Here is a 22,241-nt window from a genome sequence, read left to right as displayed (position 1 = left end):
TATAATGAGCTGATTACATTACATTTTACCCAAAATCAAATATTTGAATAATTTTCAAACAATCTGTCAATGAACAAGGTGCTAACAAAATAATGTCATCACACGAAGGAAGCAAGGAACAATAATTGACTAACAACAGAAGTAAATGAAATACATACCAAACATTACGGTTTTGTAAGACATGAACAACTGCACTTAATCTAACCATTTCATCGTCAAAGTGGGTCTATGTTGACGATTCACACGAATCTGGCACTGATACATGGAGAGCTGTGCTGGCTGCTTCTGTGCCATAGGATTGTTTTACAGCTTTAGAAGGATTGTCGAATGTTTGTGGCAGTTTCCTCTTCATCGTCAGTTGAGGTGGCTTATTTGGGACGTCAGATAGTGTGGGTACTGCATTCCACACAAGTTTATTATTGTCTGCTTTCATGAACTGGTTTTGTTTGAAATGCAGCGAACGAAACCTGATATTGTTATACAGGCAAACTGGGTCTTTTTTCATAAGGTCTTCTCGTCTGCTATTAACGAGCAATTTTCTGCTCCTAAAACGAAATAATCAGTAATACACATGTAATTTGCAAGGGAATCCTGACGATACTGTTTAGCAACATGATGGTATATACTTCTCAGGATCCTTGTAAAAACCATTGTAGAAATCAAAAGGAACAACCACTATTCGCTTTCACGATCGCGCCGAACTTACAGTTTAAGTTAATGGCCGCTTCGGGCGTTGTTGACACGGACGGGTAGGCAAGAATATCGAGGCGAATTGTCGCGGATAGAGATGGGCAGACTGAAACACATAAATGTTTCGAAACAAATGAAACAGTACGATGTAATGTTTCGAAACGCTGTTTCGAAACAGTGAAACAGTTTGTGTTTTGTAATAGTATAGGCCTTCACAGTGTATCATCTTGAGTTTCTACTGTATAAATATTCTCATAAAAACACAAATAAGGTGCGAGAGCGCCAGACATATCGCAGAAACATTTCAAGGTAACTGAAATGCAGAGATAGGTACATTTCTTTGAGGTATAAAATCCAGACTAAAATTTAAAACAGTTCATTCAGTGTAATGCCTTTGCGATACCTATATCATGGCAGATCTGCCTCTACACCACGTATAGTTCCTGCTAAAGAAATTTGTTTGAGGTACAGGTACATGGATTTCCCTCAAGTACTCACAGGAGGCAGATGTATTAACATTTTATTATAAACTTCCCCAGGAAATCAGAGATTAAATTACGTTGCGGTTAAAATCCAATTTTTATCACAGTATCTGAACGCCAAAAACAAAAGTATCGAAGTACCATTGTTGATTTGCCTCAAAATTATTTATGATTCACAAGTATCAAGATCCCTGTAGTGTAATAACCAAACATAGCATATTTAGAGGAATAAACACAAAAACATATACATACACAATTAAGATAATTATTCTCAAACACATAAATTAATAAATAACATACTCAAACAATTTGAACCACTGAATGGTGAGCAAAAACATGTCTTCTGCGTGCAACAAATTTGAGCAATATGCTCTTGAACGATTTAGTGGACTAAGCAAAATACAATCAAAAATAAATTCAGTGCACATTGTCCAGAGAAGAACAGAATCAATTTTAATTTTACTGTTTCATTTCTGAGCAGATCTGCTGTACCTATCATAAGTTGTAGTTTAGAAATATCATTTTCGGTACTTTTTCGCTTGAAAGACAGGATCGTCTGTCTGTTATTGTTTGCCCCTGCTTTGAAAGTATGCGCTCACATGGAACAGAGGTGGCCACAATATAAAGACGTCATTTCATTATTTCAAACAGTGTAGAAAACAACACGATTTTCTTTCCACCACAGCAATGGATCTTGTGATCTGTGTATCAGTGGCATCTTCATATATTTATCAAGTTCGATTATACTTGCAGCATGTGGATTGTGTACACTTTGAATCAAGCCACCTACAGCTTGGTCAAAATCTTGCCAAATGTTGCCTTTGCTAGAGGTGAATGTGCTCACAACAACTGGTTTGGCTGGTGGTGTATTTTCTGTAGAACACCGAGTGGGTTTCTGTCGTTTTGCACAGCATTTGTTAATTATGGCATCTTTTGTTTCTTTTAATCGATGCCCAGTTTTTGGAAAACCATTCTGCCTGAAGCGAGGATCCAATAATGTTGCTTCACAAGCAATTGCTTTATCTGAAAACTTTTGAAAGAGGCAGGTACAGATTCCATCCTCAATTTTAGCAATTACTGTATTAGTGGCTTCATTGCTGTGATCTGAGTTTTTCAGTCTCAGACAATGTCTTTGTAAACCTTTGCTTAGTAAGACAACTTTTGACAAGGTCACATTTCTTTCACTGCTAATTTCTGTAGTGACATGTTCAAAAGGAGGTAGTATTTTACATATTTTTCAATAACTGACCAGTCTTCATTGGACAGTTTTATTTGTGAATCCACACTGAGGATGGCGAGGGTGCTTTGCAAAGGTTCTTTGATTTTTAAAAGCCTGTCAAACATTTCATACATGTAATTCCATCCCGTAGGGAAATCTTGTTTCGGTGTTACAAGAGGGAAGCCCATTTGCTTCTGAATATTGTGTAATTCCTCAAGTGTTTGAGGACTTCTTTTGAAAAATTCCACTATTGACTTCACTTTTGCCCTTGTGTCTGTAATTACTTCAAGGCTTTCTTGCACAATTAAACTCAGTGTACGTGGAAAACAAAGTACATGCCACCATTTGCACATCAACACTGCCTTCACCATTTAGGTGCATTATCTGTAGTGCAAGCTACAATTTTATTGGTAATACCCCAAGGTGAAGTCACATTTTGTAATTCACTGGAAATGTTGTCTGCTGTATGCTTGTCATGGAATTTAAAACAGGATAACAGATATTACTTCAGATTGCAATTTTCATCAAGGACGTGAGTAGTCACTGCAATTTAATTCTCGTTTTTCACAGATGTCCATCCATCAGTTGTAATGCAGATGTAGGATGCAGCTTGCACTGCAGATCTTACTCGCAATAGTGTGCTGTCGAACACTTGAGAGAGTAACAGGTGACAGGTACATAGTTTTCATTTAATAAATAAGTCATTTTTAAACTATACATTCTCAACTACATATAATGGAAGGTATTCTTTAAAAACAAGTCTTAAGATCTGTTCGTCTATTTTGGCTCGTTTGGATGAAGGCACTGGTCTTGATGCAAATCCAGTTATCTTTGTTTGTCAATCACACCTACCCAGAACTGAACTAGTGGAAGTGGTGGGTATTCTTGCACAGATTGTTCATCTCGACGCACAGGCACTGAAATGGCAGGTTCTTGAACAGTTGCTGTGGAAACTGAACTGGCTTCGCCACTGCCCAGATTCATAAAAACTGATTTCGAACGAGTTTCACTTACATTAACTGTCGGATGCTTATGTCGCAATTGTCTGTTTAAGCAAGAAGTTGGACTACTTTGCCAGCCCGTGTGGCCGTGCAGTTCTAGGCGCTTCAGTCTGGAACCGCGTGACCGCTAGGGTCGCAGGTTCGAATCCTGCCTTGGGCATGGATGTGTGTGATGTCCTTAGATTAGTTAGGTTTAAGTAGTTCTAAGTTCTAGGGGACTGATGACCATAGATGTTAAGTCCCATAGTCCTCAGAGCCATTTTAGCCATTTTTTTAACTACTTTTAAACGACAACACTGCCGAGCACAAGTTACATTTAATTTTCTCAGGATTTATCTTCATAAAATAATCCCACACCGGGCTTCGTAATGCCATAGCTGAAAACAAAAGAACCAACACGAACGGTACTGGAGGCGGGAACAAACTGCAGAAACAACGGATAGTTTACTGGGATTCTCAAATTTCGTTAATATGGATAATATATACCTGGCCTGCTAATATCCATGCACACAAAAGAAATCATTGTGGAGAATAGGCACATTGACTATAGACTCATGAATAAAGCCACATAATTCGAAAAAAGAACAAAATATAAGAGATAAAATTTTTTGTCCCTCAAGGTGCTTCAAATCATTACTATAAATCCACCATGCTTCCCAGCCCTTCCTGTTCACCATTACATCTCCAATGATCCATCAGTCATACTGCTTGAAAGTACATCCAATTTACGTATATGTCTAAAAACTGCCACTCTACGCCTTTTTAAATTCAAAATGTTGTAGGTTTGCTTGCGTTTTTTAATGTGATTATTGTGCATTGAACAGAGAAACAAATGTTATAGGAGTTGTGTAATTTAACTGAATGTTTTTCACACTTTCATTATTTAGAATGCGAATAGTGTGCTTTATTTTATTATTTGTTAGTGCCATTTCGGAATAGAGCATTCAATTAGAAACGAAGCTTTATTTTCGGAAATCTTAAGCTACATTCTGTTGTGTGTCAAAAAGAGTTCGACACTCTTGAAAGAGTTTGATGAAGTAGTATATTAAACGTATTTTCGTATATGTGCCGTGCCCGAATCTCGTCTGAGACAAAGCGAAATGAAACATCACTGTTTCAATACAATTAGTCCATTCCAAACACAAGTGGACTGAAACAGCGTTTTGAAACAACGATACGGTTTCTGTGGCTGGCTCGAGATCGAATCAGGACACAGAGCGGATTGAAACACCACTGTTTCGAAACAGTGAAACATGGCAGTTTAGAAACACTGAAAGTCTGAAACAGTTCCACGTATCGATACACTGGATCGAAACATAGAAACAGTGGCCAAGTCTATGTTATGGTAAGCCGCGAACACACTGAGACTGAGACATGTTTTCAAAACATGTTTCCGGTAGCTTGATGTGGAGACCATTTGGAAAGATGTTTCGAAACATAGAAACATCTATCCGTAGTAGTGTCGGTTCAGATCAAAGGAAACAATGTTTCAGGCTAGCTACCACTTGTCACCGCTGCAAGGCGCTAGCGCGCGCGTGTGTGTATGTGTGATCAACTGTTTGGTGGTGTTCTGTTTACTGTCGTTTTTCGAAAATAATGGAGTGGTCAAGGCAACAAATTGTTGATTAAATTGCAATGTACCAGGGGGAGGATTGCTTATGGGACGTCCGGAGCAAGGAATACAAAAACACCGTTAAAAACACGATGCACTTCCGAAAATTGCAGCAGCTCTTGGCACGGGCAAGGGAATTGTTGAGAAAAAGATACGATCGCTCGTGGTTGCGTACAGGCGCGAGGAAAGAAATATTAGTTCCAGCAGACCATTTGGTAGTGTTGCAGACACTGCATATGACTCGAACTGGTTCGGCCATCGGCTGCTGCAGTTCTTGGACGATGTACATGAGCCGAAGGAGACAACAGATACTGTGGAAAATGAGGTACGAAAATTATGGTTGTTTGTCTTTATTTGTATTTTATAGTATACAGTCACATTCACCCATAGTTATTTTGCCAGGGTACACTTCCTTGTGGGGGTAAAAAATAATTAGCAAATTCGTCTCGAATTTGTTTATTCGTTGGAGCAGCTTTCCTTGGTATATTCTGTGCTGAAATGAAAACTGATGCAGTGTCATCTCGTCTCCATGTGCCTGGAATCATCTCACCTGTTAGTAAATCGTAGGAATCAAAGCTTCCATGTGGGGTGTACTGGTTCCTTGCCGCAGCATTTCGCCTTAAAAAATTGTGGAGACATACAGCTGTAAGTGTGACAGTTTTTGCCTTTTCCGGTTGTAGCAACATAGGTTTTCTAAACACACGAACAACTGAAGCCATAATGCCGAAAGTGTTGTCAACAACCATTCTGGCTCTTGAAAGTCTGTAATTAAAAACTCTTTCTTTTGAATCTTTAACCTTTTTTCCCGGGTAGGGTTTCATAATGTTTTTCTGTAAGGGAAAAGCATCGTCTGCTGCAAAAACATATGGTAGGGCCATGGTGCCACCTGGTAAGCATTCAGCTTGTGGCAAGTTAAGTTTCTTTTTGTTAATTAACTCATTTATGCTCGCGTTTTTGAACACACCACCATCTGATATTCTGCCTTGGCAGCCGATATCTGCGTACAAAAAGTTGTAGCTGGCATCGACGACGGCAAGCAGCACAATGCTGAATGAACCTTTATAATTATAATATTCACTTCCACTACCAACAGGGCACTGTAGCACGATTTGTTTCCAGTCAATTGCTCCGACACAATGGGGGAACTGCAGAATCTGTGAGAATAAACATGCTGTTTCACCCCAGTCGTTTTCAGTCGCAGGTATCTGAAAGAAAGAAATTTGATTTCAGGTTTTCGTACGTTCGCCAGAGGGCACAAATGAGGATGAAGAGGTTGTAGTTGGACCTTCCAGCCCTCCACCACCAAAAACTAGAAGGCTGGGCGAGAAAAAAGACATGCAGCAACCCTACAAGATTGCGTCTCAATTGTTAACTAAAGTGCTGCAGAAACATGAAGAGAACAAGAACGATGAATGCAGTGCGTATGAGCAGTACGTAGCGTCAGTTTTACGGAAATTGCCCGAGTTAGAACGAGCAAAACCAATGGCTTTGCTTAATGATGTATTAATCAAACAGCATGTAGCGTATTTGGAAAGTGAACAGTCGAAAAGGGGTATGAATGTGGCAGGACCATCATCAAGTAACAATTCCCCTGTTTACAAGCTATGAAGACAGTGACAACGCAGTTGAAGAAGTTGTGTTTGATGAATTATGTAATGTAATTGAGAACTAATAACACTTCGAAAATTTGCTTATTTAACGATGTTTTTCATTTACTGACCTTTACATAATCCTTCAGTACTTCCACCAGAGCTCCACATACTTCAGGTGCTATTTTAGATATTGCTTGCGAAATAAATACGCAAGGCCCTGAAATGAATCTCCTGTTGCCAGGAAACGAAGAGTAACTGCAAGCCTTTGGTTGACTGAAATAGCTTTCCTGAAATCCGTGTCTTTTTTTGAAACAAAAGGGTGATATCATATTTGCCAGATATTCAAAATCGGTCGGTGAGATCCGAGTTAAGTTACGGAAGCCAGAGCCGTCTTCCATACTCAGCTCACGTAGCAGGTTATTTCCGCCAGTTCTTCTATAGAATGTTTTTCTCCACCAACAACGAGGACGCCTTTCAATTTGTTTGTGTAAACCTTCTAGTATTGATAATGCAGCCCCAGACATAACGCAGCAGCAGACGATACGAACACAATAACACAAGGGGCACTGCAGACGGCGTGAACACACGAGAAATGTTTGCCACCAGTGTGGACGGAAACAGAGACCAGAAATAAATTCGGAAACATTTGGGAAGCATCGCAGAAAACAATGTTTCCAACAGAAACATGTTTCAAGTGGCAGTGTCTACGCGGCTTTAGACTGTCGTAGCTACTGGGTTTCAGCGAATTGTTGTGAAATGACGTAACGTTGAATGTGAATGCACACCGCTGTGATATGACCAACGAGTTTACTTTGAATGTTTGTTTTTAAGCCAAAGATGTAAGAAAGACCTTGTGCGTGCCTGAAGCTTGTTTGTTTTGTTACATATTTATTGTGTAGCAGAGGCGGTATGAAGTAGTGATTGTGAGGATTGTAGTAGTACAAAGTGGAATAATGCAATGGTCCGAGAAAGAATTTCAAGACAAAAAGAAACGGATACTCAACAGTGCCGATCTTAGTCGCAAAGGTAGTGTGGACAGTGACATTGTTGAACTTGTTGATTTTATCAACTCTCACAGCCAATACGTTACAACAAGTTCGTGTTCAGGCCGCTTGATCGTCTTTTGTGAGGTATTTTGTTTGCTTACGTTGTCATTTATCCTTCTTTCAAAGAAAGGCGTTATTTTCTGTATAACTATCGAAAGGCATATATGAAAGGAAAGAAATGTACATTTGTAGGTGCCGTCAATGGGAAACAGTAAAGAAGGATGCAAGTGGTTGTACACAACCCATGATGACATCGATATGGAGGATATGATGAGTAAGCTCGACCCAACTGTGGGAGATCTCGTGCTCAAATTTGAACCGATGATTCTTCACGTACAATGCCATACGGTAGAAGACGCAAAACATTTGGTATGTTGTAGACTTTCTTATTGTTTTTAATCTTAAGCATAATTGTTTACCAGTTGTATGTGTGATCTGTAAAACTTTGTATGACTGCCAGATTTCTTTGCAGGTAATATAAACCTTACGTGCGTGCTTCAGAGATTTAGTGTGTCTCATTCCTGCAAATCCAATGGTCTGAGGTTCAGTGTGTGTTTAGTCGTGGGGTTTGTTTTTACCACTTGTCCGTTTCACACCAGGCAATCATTTGTTGGAATGATAAAGTTGATCTGTGGTCTGTAGGGTGCACGGATCTATGAGGACCCAATAAATGATTAGGTAAATTCGTTCAGAAGTATAAAGAAGGTGAGGGCATGTTATCTTCAATAGTATTATCCGAATTTAAGGATACTAGTGTTCAAACCAACCATATCACTTTCAATAATAGCATTCTCAATGAAGGACAATAGTGTTCAAACCATCCATGCCACCTCCAATAGGACTATCCCTTTTGCAGGACAGCAGTGTTAAATATGTATCTCATTTCCTATGTATTATGTATGTCATTAGCTGGATGAAAAGTTAGGTTTAGTTGTTTGCTTGTTTCGTGTATAATAAATGGGCCATTCTCTGTCAAGTGGCCTAAATTTAAACATGTCCACTTGACCCTCTCCAATTTTGATCAAGTTTTCACAAGATGTATGTATGGGTATTAGATCCAACCACGCCGGATTAGAGAAGTGCAGGGATCAGCAGATGAAGTGCAAAGACTTCTGTAATATTTTGTTGCATTTAATGTACCATTTCTTTCACAAGGATTGCGCTCGATTGTCTAGTACTATGTCATAGGCTAATTTTTTATACTAAAGATATGTCAAACAAAGAAAATCGTCAGAAACACATTGTAGGGTGTGTGTTCCATTTCCAGATCCAAGTCCAAAATTTTAGGCAACCTGTAATTTTGAAAACCCAGAGTCATCACATCACGTGGCAGTGCCAGAAAATTTAAGGGAATAAGAGACAACCTTTCGAGTCACATTTCACTGCGAGTAATTGATGAATGTGAGAATAATAAAATCTATCTATTTTGTTGCCACCAAACAGTACTCATATTTTACAGCCATTAGATGTAGGTTTCTTCACATCTTTAAAAGCTGATTGACAGGCAGTGCTTACACAATGAAAGAAAAGCTCCTGTGGGCCAATATCAAAAGATGCTTTTACCTCATTTTTAAAGGAAACTCTTAACTTAAATAACACATTTGTCCAATGAAAGCGAAAAGTAGGTGTTGCCCCAGGAAAATCTTTTTTAGGCAACAATACAAGAAAGAGAGATAATGCAGACTCAATGTCTCTGTTGCTTGTGAGTAATGATGCAATACCCACAGTGACAAAAGCAGCAGAGTAGAGGAAGCAGTTCTGGAAGTGGAGGCTTTTGTTGTTTTGGATTATCTACGCAATTGGGGGTGGGGCAGTTTGTCGGAATCGAAACAGAAGTGGCCACAAAAAAAGTGGAAGTCAGATATCTGTGTCCATATCAAGGCAGCAAATCTGCATTTATTTTTCCTACTATTCCAGACAATGATACTGTAGACAAAGGCCATATTTTCTTTCACTGATAAAATATTGTAGATTATTAATGATTTGTTGTATGAGTATATTGTCTTTATTAATTAAATATTTTGTAAATATGTCTGTGAAAGTTTTCTAAATATGTGTCAATGTTTACTGAAGATGTGTAGAGTATTGTGTAATCACCTGTAAAAAAAAATTTTCTAAACATGTAACGTATGTAAGTATATGTATCTTTTTAAAAGATGATTACTGTCCGAAATTATCCCATTAGAGGGTAACATGGACCTTTGCTTGAAAATTAATTAAATGTCCAAAATTACCCTATCAGAGGGTGTAACACCAGACAGTTTAATTTGTTAGATTCTGTCGAATTAAAAAATATTTTTGACTAAAGTTTTTTGCTCAAATTATTCTCCAATGTCATCCAAAATATTTCACACTTCTTGTCGCGAGAATTTAATGTCCTTTACAAAGTTACCTTAAAGAATTTGAAAATTTCATGTGATATTACCCCCACCTTTCAGTATTTAATAAGCTTGACGTGTTACCCAAAATTCCTACTTCAGCTTCGTCCAGCTACAGGTTACAATAGGGTAGAGTGCAACATACTTCTAGCAAAGAAACTGAGTGTTGGTTGGTAACAGAAGAGATCAGAAAGAAGAGTCTTGCTGTTAGGTAGTAGCCATGCCAGGGGTGTAGGCGTAATGGTGCTGGACGGAATTGGGTCAGGGTACAGGGTTGTAAGTTTTATGAAGCCAAGTACTAGCCCCAGCCAAGTTACAGAGGGGATATGGAATTTGTGCATGTATTTTGAGAATCATGTGGTCATATTAGGTGGGGAAAGGGAATATTGAAATCGCATCACTAGGGGTGACCTGGATTTAGTAGGAATAGCAACTTCACACAAAGTGTGACTATTGTGGAGGTCCTGCAGCACCATGACAAGCCCTGAGTTAACATTGTTGTAAACTATTTGAACATGGAGCTGGTCCCACTTGCCTGAAATGATATCTTATATGAGTGCAGTGCCTGTTGCTACAATTGGGGTATGGGTATATGCTACACAAAGCCTGTGCCTGAATAAGAGAGTGAAAGATAGATTGGCTGAGCTTCTCACAGAAAATGTACAGGGGGCCACCATCACACAGAGCAAGGTTACTGATGCCAGAGGGGTACCCTTTGTTGTTTAGAATCAGTAATCAGGCACCCTGTTATGAAAGAAGTTGAATCAATAGAAGAGCCCCACAAAATGCTCAAGAATGCACAAAAAAATGACAGTTTATTTCATCATAACATTAGAGGACTTAGTAATAAAATAAAAGACCTATTTGTTAGTTTAGAAAATATAGATAGCTCAGAAAAGATAGACATTCTGTGCACTTCTGAGCACTACCTAACAATGGGGTGAGGGAAGGTGTGTGTGTGTGTGTGTGTGTGTGTGTGTGTGTGTGTGTGTGTGTCAGAGAGTGGCTTGCTGCTGGATCCTTTTACCAGAAGGGGAGTCGATGCTCCCAGGAACAGTATGCAGTCACGAAACATGTAACCAGAAGTCTATCTTGCCTCTGTAGCTGGACGGAGCTGTCATGGCTCGGCAAAGGATTTCAACAGCTGCAACTGTTATCTTGCACTCTCAGCCACTCGTTCTCGAACTGAAGAATGGCAGGGTTCTTATCATGTATTACTGTACAGGATTATATGTAGCTTACTGAATGCTATTATATTAATGAAAATAACCAATTTTTGTAAATATAATATAATTGTATAGATAAAAAAAATCTACTCCCCAAGTAGTGGCCGGATGAAAAACATTAAAAGTTAAGGAACTTGCAAGCTCTCGGATCCAATAACCACCTTCTCCTAAAGAAGCCATTGGCTCTGAAAGCTTGGTGAGTAGATTTTTTGTCTATCCGATTATATTATATTACTGAATGTTACATGTGAGACACGCTTTACATCCTTGTTTCTCCATTGTGCCTGTTTCCAGTTCTTAACTGTTAGACACTACCTGCCTAGGAACCAACATTCTACAGCACAGTGACATTGTTCCATGTGCACACAAAAAGACAAATTATTTACAATTTTTTTCTCAGCTCTTCCCAACAACTATGTATTATTATAAACCAAAAATACCAGCAACTGGCCACCTACCACTGAGCAGCTACTCACATGCTGATTCTATTCATATCACCTATCAAGCTTCTACCAGAACTATCTGCTGTCAGGGCACTGAAGGACAGTGGGAATCAACAGTGCCTGCCTCCTGTGTCAATGTGAATCCCTAAACACTGAGGGCTCAATGCGTATCATCTGGTATTTCAATACCATTTATACCAGTTCTCTTGGACAGCTATTTGAAAGCCAAAATGTGCCCAGATCTGGTCAACAACGCACAGACAATACCTTTTAATCCCTGCCACTAAACTGTGGGAATTCATTGGCATAAATCCAGGTGTTTCTGCCCATGTACATCCCATTTGAGAAGGAGAATTATAGCATCCTTATCTGATTCATGAAGTCACAGAGCCATTCGGAACATGCAAGCTACAAAATGTACTTCCATCATCTTGACCATTGTTCATGACTCAGCCAGCAGAGCACTCCAGTGGCCAGCACAGTGGCATATAGGGGTGACTTCGCACTATTGTAATATGATGTGCTGTGTAGACAGTCACAATCATTATTATCCACCCAGTTTTCTACTTTCTGGTTTAGTTTTTGTTTCTTATCACAGGAGCTCTGGTTACATGAACTTTTATGGATTCTCATTTGTGGTAAATCATTATATTTGCTCCTTGAAAATACACTTTGTTGAGTTGCTTCAGTGTCTCCAGCAATGACAGCGGTGGCTCAACAGTAACAGATGAAATTACAGTAACAGGAGAAACGTCACTGGCAGTAGTTATAGGAAAAACAATGTCCCCTAAAGCTGTACCAACATCAGACCCAAATGATGCAGGAATAAAACTCAACAATTAAACCTGTTTCAGCCTCACCAATTCCATTATTAAATGAAACAATATGGTTGCAGGACACCACTTTGCAGCACATATGTAGACCCACTTCCATGCTTTTCTGGTTTTGTAAACTGAGCTGTAGCAGTTACTTTTATTGTCACCTTTTCCAGCTGTATTGTGTTTATAGCATCAATTTAAGCATCTCATTGAATCCAGTTTTATCCCCCTAATGGGCATTTGCTATACATTTTTGAGTGTGTCAGTTCGATTTTAACCATCAGTACTAGTCATTGCCATAGTTGTAAGAAGAGTGGATTATAGATTTTCATTGAATTAGTCACTGTTGAAGGTTTGTTCGTGTGCACAGTATTAATGTTTCTATGTGGGCTACTTGATTAGGGCGACATTGTTTGTTTTTGGCAGGCAAATAAGTCCAGTCTGCAACACTGAAGCTATCCCATCTCTCCTTGCAGGAATTTTTGCCCACTGCCCAATCCTTTGCAGTCATGTAAACAAAGGAACAGCACTTAGACAGGAGTTTTGAAATGGAAATTCTCCACCACACTGACTGACAGGAACAGTCATTCCGGTATGGCTTGCACTGAACTGTGCCTGTAGGCACCGCCCCCCCCCCCCCCCCCCCCCCCTCCAAGGAACTCCTTGGTTCTTTCAACTTTATGTGGGTAACATACCATTTCCTCATCCATTGGAGGAAGTTGTTTTAACCTCCCTTCTTCTGCCCCACACCGTCAAATAGATATTGTAGAGTGGTTCTTGCCATCTGTGTAAATGAGTGGCCTTGGAGTACATGGTAAACCATTAGCTTGTGGTCATCAAAGCAGCTTAATAATTACTTTCATTGTGAAATTAAGAAGTATCATTTCAACATTGACCACCTGACCTTGCTGAAGGTGACAATTAGCAAACTTTACTGTACAAACATCATTTAATATGCATTTCCTTTCATCTTGAAGAAGTGTACGGTAATACATGAAGGTACGGTATCCTCATCCAAAATTAGTGGCATTCAGTGGTAGGAGGAACTAGACTTCTGGTTGTTGTTGTTGTTGTTGTGGTGGTGGTGGTGGTGGTGGTGGTGGTGGTGGTGGTGGTGGTGGTCTTGGTCTTCAGTCCAAAGAGTAGTTTGATACAGCTCTCCATATTACTCTATCCTGTGCAAGCATCTTCATCTCCGAGTAACAATTGCAACCTATATCTGTCTGAATCTGCTTATTGTATTCATCTCTTGGTCTCCCTCTACAATTTTTACCCCCCCCCCCCCCCCCCCACACACACACTTCCCTCCATTACTAAATTGGTGAGCCCTTAATGTCTCAGAACGTGTTCTACGAACCAATCCCTTCATTTAGTCCCCTCAGGCACTCAGCATTCATTTGCTGAGTAGAGGTTTGGCGACCTCAGGGTTCCTAAGCGCCACCAGTCCTCTGTCACTGTAAGCTCTGGTCATACTTCAACGACCACTGTGTGGCGCAGCGGTGGAATGTTGTGTGTTTCGGAGAACAGGGGTCTTGGCTTCACCACCTGGACTGCGAGGAAGGTAAGTATGTCCATTAAAAAAACCTCAACTTCAAGGTGTGTTAGGTGCTGAGGACGTGAATGGCTGGTGAGGTGAAACAGTATTTAGCAAGTGACCTCCGGGGCATCTCCCGCACCCCAGTTGAATCGGGCTTTTTCAGGCATGCAGGGCTCTGCCTGGGTCGACGGTTGTTTCCCTATCGTCTCGTGGGATCCTTATGGAACTGTGTCATGAAACTACTACTCCTGACGGGATGGGTGTACCATCAGGTAACACCTACACCATCTCCTCAAAGAGAGGTTGGTTGGTCAGTCCTCCTGAAAAGATGTCTTCAAGTAATAGTAACAGGGCATTAGTGTGCCATAACACTTTCATTGTAATCAAGCAAAATGGGGGAAGCTTCGAGACGATATCCCCTTTCTATATTAACAAGGCATTGGAAGGTATTGCTGGGTCTCTGAAAAGTGTTAACGACTACGTAATGGAATGCTTTTGGTTGAAACTGCTAATTCCACCCAAATATCTAAGCTTCTGGGATGTAATGCCTTAGGTGACTATCCAATTGAGGCTGAATTGCATAACACCCTTAACTTTATTAAGGGCGTGGTTACCTGCTCCGATATGGTGGAGATGGACCCTGCAGAGTTGCGTGAAGAGTGGAAGAATGTGGACGTCACGGAGGTGCAGAATTATATGAGGAGAGTCAATGGCAAATTGGAAAAATTGGCAACGTTTATTCTAACGTTTATTACTCCTGAATTACCAGTACATATCCTTGCCGGCTATATCCGCCTTAAGGTTCACCCGTTTGTTCCTAACCCCAAACAATGCTATAAATGTCAAAGATTTGGCCATACCACTATGGGATGTAACGGGAAAGCTATGTGTGGCAATTTTGGAGGCTCCGCTCACAAGTAGGAGACTTCTTGTACACTTCCTCCAAAATGTGTTAACTGCTCTGGGTATCCCCCAGTGTGGAGCAGAAAGTGTGGGGTTTACAACGAGAAGTAGAAAATTCAAGAGTTCAAAGTACATATACATACTCTATGGTGAAGCTAAAAAGGTTTAGAAAGCCATGCAACTTCTTTTGTATCGTCCCGTAAAACACCAATAGCTAAGTGTGATGCTTTCACACAAACTCAGACCACAGATTCAAGTACGGGCACATGCACATGCACTTGTCGCTGTTCCTGTGGGGGAAATGCTCCACTTGCAACTGGTGTCGCTCGGAAGCCGTCAGCAGTAGACATACCATCTAAGTCACATACCACTCCCCAACTTCAGAAGCCACCTAAGACATCCCAGCAACCCAGGCAGCCTCCTCCTCTTGTCAGTAAACAAAAACAGCCTTCTAAAAGTAGTTCTAAGTCCAAGAAAGTGGTAGGTAAGCCTTCGAATTGACGAGTGCTTTCCCTTTCTGATGGTGACTGTGCTCTTGAAGATATGGACTTCCAATTGGAGGAAGTAGAGAACGCGGAACCGGCTAACGTCCCCTCTGACTCCCCGGTAAGTCATCGTCTCCGAGGGAGAAAGGAAAGAACCACCACCACTAACCAATGACTTCCATAGGAACTTCTGTATTGCAGTGGAATTTGAAAGGATATCGCTCACGTTTGGAAGAACTGCAGCTGCTGGTCCAGGATAAACCTTTCTGCATTAGCTTACAAGAAACACATTTTAAAATCGCAGCACGCCTACATTACAGGGCTACCACGTATACAGGAAAGATGATACTACTATAGGCAGGGCTAAAGGTGGAGTGGCTATTTTCCGTGATGACAGATACAACTCCTCTCCTGTCCTTCTTACCACCACCATCCAAGCAATTGCTGTGAAAGTTCTCTCGCTGTTTACTACCACAGTATGTTCTTTGTACCTGCCCCCCCCCCCCCCCCCCCCCATGGTGCTTTGGATGCGGACGCACTGGCAGACCTCTTCCAGGCACTCCCGCGGCCATCCCTGCTTGTGGGGGACTTCAATGCCCACAATGTGCTGTGGGGCTCGGCTACTACTTGCTCCAGGGGTCAGCTGATCGAGTGACTCATCCATTCTGAGAATATTTCTCTTCTGAACACGGGTCAGATGACTCACTTTTCCACAGCTACAGGGTCTTTTTCAGCTATTGATCTTTGTTTTTGTTCCTCAGCTATTGCAGATTTAGTTTAGTGGGACGTGGCTCCAGATTTACATTCTAGTGACCACTTCCCAGTGTGGATTCGTCTGCCGCCTATGACAGTGTCCAGCAATCACTCATGAGATCTAGAGGGCTGCCACAGAGTCCATCCCCAGGTCTGGTAACCACCTCAGACGACGGCTTGTACCTTGGTGGAATGACGACTGTTGATTGGCAATCAGGGCCAGACAGACAGCTCTTCAGAACTTCAAATAGTGTCCAACTATAGACAACCTTCATGTCTTCAGGTCTGTGAGAGCACATGCAAGGCAAGTGATCAAAGAACGGAAGAGGGCTTCCTGGAAGGAATTCACAACTTCCATTAATCGGTCCACTTCTGCTGTGCACGTATGGGAATCAATAAGACATAGTTCAGGCAAGGGTAATCCACATCCCCTTACAGCCTTGTCAAATAATGGGGTCTTGGTGGACACACCAGAAGAGATGGTTCACGTTTTAGCAGAACACTTCTTTACTGTTACTAAGTCATCCAGACAAGCTCCTACTGTTCAGGTATTCCATCGGACTGCAAAGATGAGGAAACTCAATTTTTTCTCGCGTAATGAAGTCTACAACCTTCCATTCTCCATGTGGGAACTGGAATCAGCTTTTGCTGCAGCAAGAGACACTGCTCCAGGACCTGATGAGATTCATTATACCATGCTTCGTCATCTGTGCCCTGAAGCAAAAGGTCAGCTCCTCTCTTGTTTCAATCAGATTTGGTTTGATGGACAGTACCCCATGACTTGGAAGGAGGCAATCTTAATTCCATTCTGGAAACCAGGTAAGGACCGTAGCGCCCCTAACAGTTATTAGAGTGTCACCCTTACTAGTTGTATGGGTAGACTCTTGAGCGCATGGTCAACCACCGCCTCGTCTGACTGCTCGAGTCCCGAGGTTACCTGAGCCGCTCCCAGTGTGGTTTCAGGTGCTACCGTTCCACTCTTGACAACTTAATTCTACTGGAGACGGCGATACAGGAGTCCTTATGCTGAAATCGTTTAGTTTGTGTGTTTTTTGACCTCAAAAAAGTATATGACACTACTTGGAGGGACAACATACTTCACCAACTTCATGCATGGTAACTACGTGGATGCCTGCTGCTTCTGATCCAATCCTTTCTCGAGGACAGGCATTTTCGTTATTGCATTGTGATGCCATGTCTGATTGCTATGTTCAGGAGAATGGTGTGCCCCAGGGCAGTGTCCTCAGTGTCACATTGTTTGCTGTTATCAGTGGCATTTCCTCTGCAATCAGGAGCACTGTCAAATGCTCTTTGTTTGTGGATGACTTTGCAATCTTCTATTCTTCCTCTGATCTAACGAAGACAACGAGACCGCTACAACTGACCATTAGGAGGCTGGAAACCTGGGCCCAGACAAATGGTTTCCGGTTCTCACCTGAGAGGACTGTGAGTGTCAATTTTAATCATACTCGTCGGAGTTTTAACCAACCAGAGCTTACAATGGGGGACCATATTTTGCTTTTTCAAGACACAGTGCACTCTTTGGGTTTATTATTTGACTCGAAATTAACATGGCGCCCACACCTGAAAGACGTACGAACAAAGGGCTTCCGGTTGTCAAACATTTTGAAATGCCTTGGTGGAAAAACATGAGGAGCTGACAGGTCTCGCCTCGTACAGTTTTATGAGGCATTTGTTTGGTCACGCTTAGACTATGACAGTGTGGTCCATGGTTCGGCCTCTCCTTCCTACCTGTGGATGTTAGATGCTGTCCACCATGCGGGCATTCGGATATTGACTGGAGCCTTTCAGACCAGCCCAGTTAAGAGTCTGTGAAGAGGCTGGTGAACCACCACTCTGGATTCGGTGACGTATCCTTTTAGCTCGACAGGTGCTGCTGGTAGGACATGTTTTGAGGCATCAAGGGATCACAAATTTAGCATTGGAGGGCAGCGTGGAGGGTAAAAATCATAGAGGGAGACCGAGAGATGAGTACACTAAGCAGATTCAGAAGGATGTAGGTTGCAGTAGGTACTGGGAGATGAAGCAGCTTGCACAGGATAGAGTAGCATGGAGAGCTGCATCAAACCAGTCTCAGGACTGAAGACAACAACAACAGGTGCTGAAAATATCAGTGTCGCCCCAGTCATTGGCATTTAGTTCAGTGATCTAACCCACCTTCGAACGACTGTTCAGGAATCGGCCCCAAGTGGCCCCAAGAACCCCTCGGCCACCCCGGCTGGCGTTTTCGGCTTCTTTAACTATCTGAATAATTTCCTTTATCTCATCATTTCCTCAATCTCCTCCTCATCTGCTGAACTTGTTGGCATATAAAACTGTACTACTGTGGTGGATGTGGGCTTCGTGTCTATCTTGGTTACAATAATGTGTTCACTATGCCGTTCATAGCAGCTTATCTGCATTCCCAGTTTTTTACTCATTATTAAACCCACTCCTGCATTAGCCCTATTTGATTTTACAAAATCAAATAGGGTAATGCAGGAGTAGGTCTAATAATGAATAAGAAAATAGGAATGCAGGTAAGCTACTATGAACAGCATAGTGAATGCATTATTCAAACTGACACGAAGGCATCACCAACTACTAGTTCTGCTGATGATGAGAAAATGTATGAAGTGAGGAAAGAAATTATTCAGGTAGTTAAGGGAGAGGAAAATTTGATGGTTATGGGAACTGGAATTTGATAGTTGGGAAAGGAAGTGAAGGGAAAATTGTAGGTAAATGTAGACTGGGGAAAAGGAAGGAAAGAGGAAGCTGCCTGGTAGGATTTTGCAAAAGGCATAATTTTATCATTGCTAAGACTTTGCTTGAAAATCACGAATGAAGGTTGTATTTGTGGAAGAGAGCTTGAGATACTATAATATTTCAGATTGATTATATAATGGTAAGACAGATTTTAGAGTGTAAGACGCCACCAGAGGTAGATGTGGACTCTAACCACAATTTGTTGGTTACAAACTGCAAATTGAAACTGAAGAAATTGCAAAAAGGCAGGAAATTGAGGACATGGGATTTGTATAATTTGAAAGAATCAGAAGTTTTTGAGGGTTTCAGAGAAATCTTTGGGCAACAGTTGTGTGAAATGTGGAAGAGGAATGCAGTAGTACACGAATGGGTAATTTTGAGAGATAAAATAGTGAAAGCAGCAGATGATCAAATAGGAACAAAAGACAAGGTCTTCTAGAAATCCTTGGATGTCACAGGAGATATTGAATTTAATTAACAGAAGGAGAAAATTTAAAAATGCAGCCAGTGAATATGAGTGTGATAGAAAATGCAAAATGACTGAGGAGGAATGGCAAGAGGGCAAATGTAAGGACATGGAAGTATATATAACTATGAGAAGGTTAGGTACTGCTATAGGAAACTTAATGAGCCCTTTGGAGAAAAAAGAAGCAGCTGCATGAATATCAAGAGCTCAGATGGAAAACTGGTAATAAACAAAGGAGGGAAAGCTGGAAGGTGGAAGGACTGTACAGAAGAGCTATAAAGGGGAAATGAACTTGAAGTGAATATTATATAAGGGGCATTCAAAAAGAAACGAGCTGAAGGCATAATTACAGAAACTAGTACTTATATGTTAGAAGTATTGACCCTGGCTGTTAAGAAACTTGTCCCTCTGTGACACAAGGCAGTGAATGGCTGTCTAATAAAATTCTCGGGGCTTTGGTGTTAACCAGTTCTGCCCTTACAGCTGGACCTCGTTGTCAAAGGTGAATCGTTTGCCCCCTCAGAGCTGACGTACTTTTTTGACTAAGATGGCCTGCTTCTGAGCAGTTGAACGGAATGGAGAGTGTCTTGAAAGGAGGATATAAGATGAACATCAACAAAAGCAAAAGAGGATAATGGAATGTAGTCGAATTAAGGCAGGTGATGCTGAAGGAATTAGATTAGGAAATGAGACACTTAAAGTAGTAAAGGAGTTTTGCTATTTGGGGAGCAAAATAACTGATGATGGTTGAAGTAGAGATGATATCAAATGTAGACTGGCAATGGCAAGGAGAGCGCTTCTGAAGAAGAGAAATTTGTTAACATCGAATATAGATTTAAGTGTCAGGAAGTCGTTTCTGAAAGTATTTGTATGGAGTGTAGCCATGTATGGAACTGAAACATGGACGATAAATAGTTTAGACAAGAAGAGAATAGAAGCTTTCAAAATGTGGTGCTACAGAAGAATGCTGAAGATTAGATGGGTAGATCATATAACTAATGAGGAGGTATTTAATAGGATTAGGGAGAAGAGAAGTTTGTGGCGCAACTTGACTAGAAGAAGGGATCACTTGGTAGGACATGTTTTGAGGCATTAAGGTATCACCAATTTAGTATTGGAGGGCAGCGTGGAGGGTAAAAATCGTTGAGGGAGACCAAGAGATGAATACACTAAACAGATTCAAAAGAACGTAGGTTGCAGTAGATACTGGGAGATGAAGAAGCTTGCACAGGATAGAGTAGCATGGAGAGCTGCATCAAACCAGTCTCAGGACTGAAGACCACAACAACAATGGCCCCCTTCTGATTCACTTCCTGCAGCACGGGACAACAGTGAATGCCCAGCGCTACTCGCAAACCATGACCACCCTCCGCCAAGCGATCAAATCAAAATGACAAGGCAATCTCAGTGGTACTCCTGCAGAAATTCAAATGGAGGTTCTCTGCCACCCTCCATACAGTCCAGACCTCTCTCCTTGTGATTATGCCATTTTTGGTCCCCTTAAAAAGGCTCTGGTTTCTATAAATATGCCTGCGGCTCGTTTCTTTTTGAAAGCCCCTTAAAGAAATGGAAGAGGACAAAAAAGAAAATGAGATAGGAGATATGATACTGTGAGAAGAATTTGACAGAGCTATTGGAGTAGATGACATTATGTAAAACTGCTGAGATCCTTGAGAGAGCCAGCCGTGACAAACATATTACACCTGGTGAGCAAGATGTGTGAGGCAGGCAAAATACCCTCAGACTTCAAGAACAATGTAATAATTTGAATAAAAAAGAAAACAGTGGCTGGCAGTTTTGAATATTATCATACTATCTGTTCAATAAGTCATGGTTGCAAAATACTAACATGAATTATTTACAGAAGAATTGGAAAAGCTGGTAGAAGCTGACATCAGGAACAATCAGTTTGGATTCTGTAGGAATACGCGAGGCAGTAGTGCAAACAAGGAAATACTGACCCTGTGATTTCTCTTAGAAGACAAGTTAAGTAAAGACAAACTTACATTTACAGCATTTGTGGACTCAGAGAAAGTTTTTAACAATGTCAGCTGAAAGACATTCTTTGAAATTCTAAAGGTAGCAGGTGTAAAATACAGGGAGCAAAAGACTATTTCAACTTGTACAGAAACCAGGCAGTATTTTTAAGGCTCAAGGGACATGAAAGGGAAGCAGTAGTTCAAAAGGGAGGAGACAGGTTTGTAGCCCATCTTCAATGTTACTCAATATGTAAATTGAGCAAGGAGTAAAGGAATTGAAAGAAAAGTTTGGAGAAGGAATTAAAGTTCATAGAGAAGAAATAAAAACTCTTGAGGTTTGCTGATGACATTGTAATTCTGTCAGAGACAACAAGTGACTTGTAAGAGCAGTTAAATAGAATGGACAGTGTCTTAAAAGGAGGCTGTAAGTTGAACATCAACAAAAGCAAAACGAGGATAATGGAATGTAGTCAAATTAAATCATGCAATACTGAGGGCATCAGAGTAGGAAACAAGACACTAGTAGATGGGTATTGCTATTTGAGCAGTAAAATAACTGATGATGACTGAAGTAGAGAGGGTATAAAATGTAGACTAGCAATGGCAGGAAAAGCATTTCTGTAGAAGAGAAATTTGTTAATATCAAATATTAATTTAACTGTTAGGAAGTGTTTTCTCAGCATATTTGTCTGAAGTGTAACCTTGTGAAGAAGTGTAATGTGGACAATAAACAGTTTAGACAAGAAGTAAATAGGAGCTTTTGAAATGTGATGCTACAGAAGGATGCTGAAGTTTGGATTGGTAGACTATTTAACTATTGGGAAGGTACTGAACAAAACTGGGGA

General features: G+C 40.9%; 1 protein-coding gene across 4 annotated transcripts in view; it reads left to right on the top strand.

The window, feature by feature from the left end:
- Positions 1-6,844: 6,844 nt before the first annotated feature.
- The window catches only part of LOC126271747 (tRNA wybutosine-synthesizing protein 3 homolog), a 51,966-nt gene continuing 36,569 nt past the window's right edge, over positions 6,845-22,241 (top strand). Inside the window, exons 1-2 of one of the 4 annotated variants that reach the window (XM_049974176.1) lie at positions 6,845-7,726; positions 7,835-8,011. In XM_049974176.1, coding sequence (XP_049830133.1) covers positions 7,550-7,726; positions 7,835-8,011 — 354 coding nt within the window. In that variant the 5' untranslated portion in view covers positions 6,845-7,549. The remainder of the gene's footprint in view (positions 7,727-7,834; positions 8,012-22,241) is intronic. The other 3 variants (XM_049974174.1, XM_049974177.1, XM_049974175.1) reach the window with 3 other exon arrangements.

Source organism: Schistocerca gregaria, chromosome 1 (genome assembly GCF_023897955.1).
Source record: "Schistocerca gregaria isolate iqSchGreg1 chromosome 1, iqSchGreg1.2, whole genome shotgun sequence".
Lineage (NCBI taxonomy): Eukaryota > Metazoa > Arthropoda > Insecta > Orthoptera > Acrididae > Schistocerca > Schistocerca gregaria.
The sequence above is the reverse complement of the archived record's forward strand: the minus strand, read 5'-3'. Positions and strand labels throughout refer to the sequence as shown.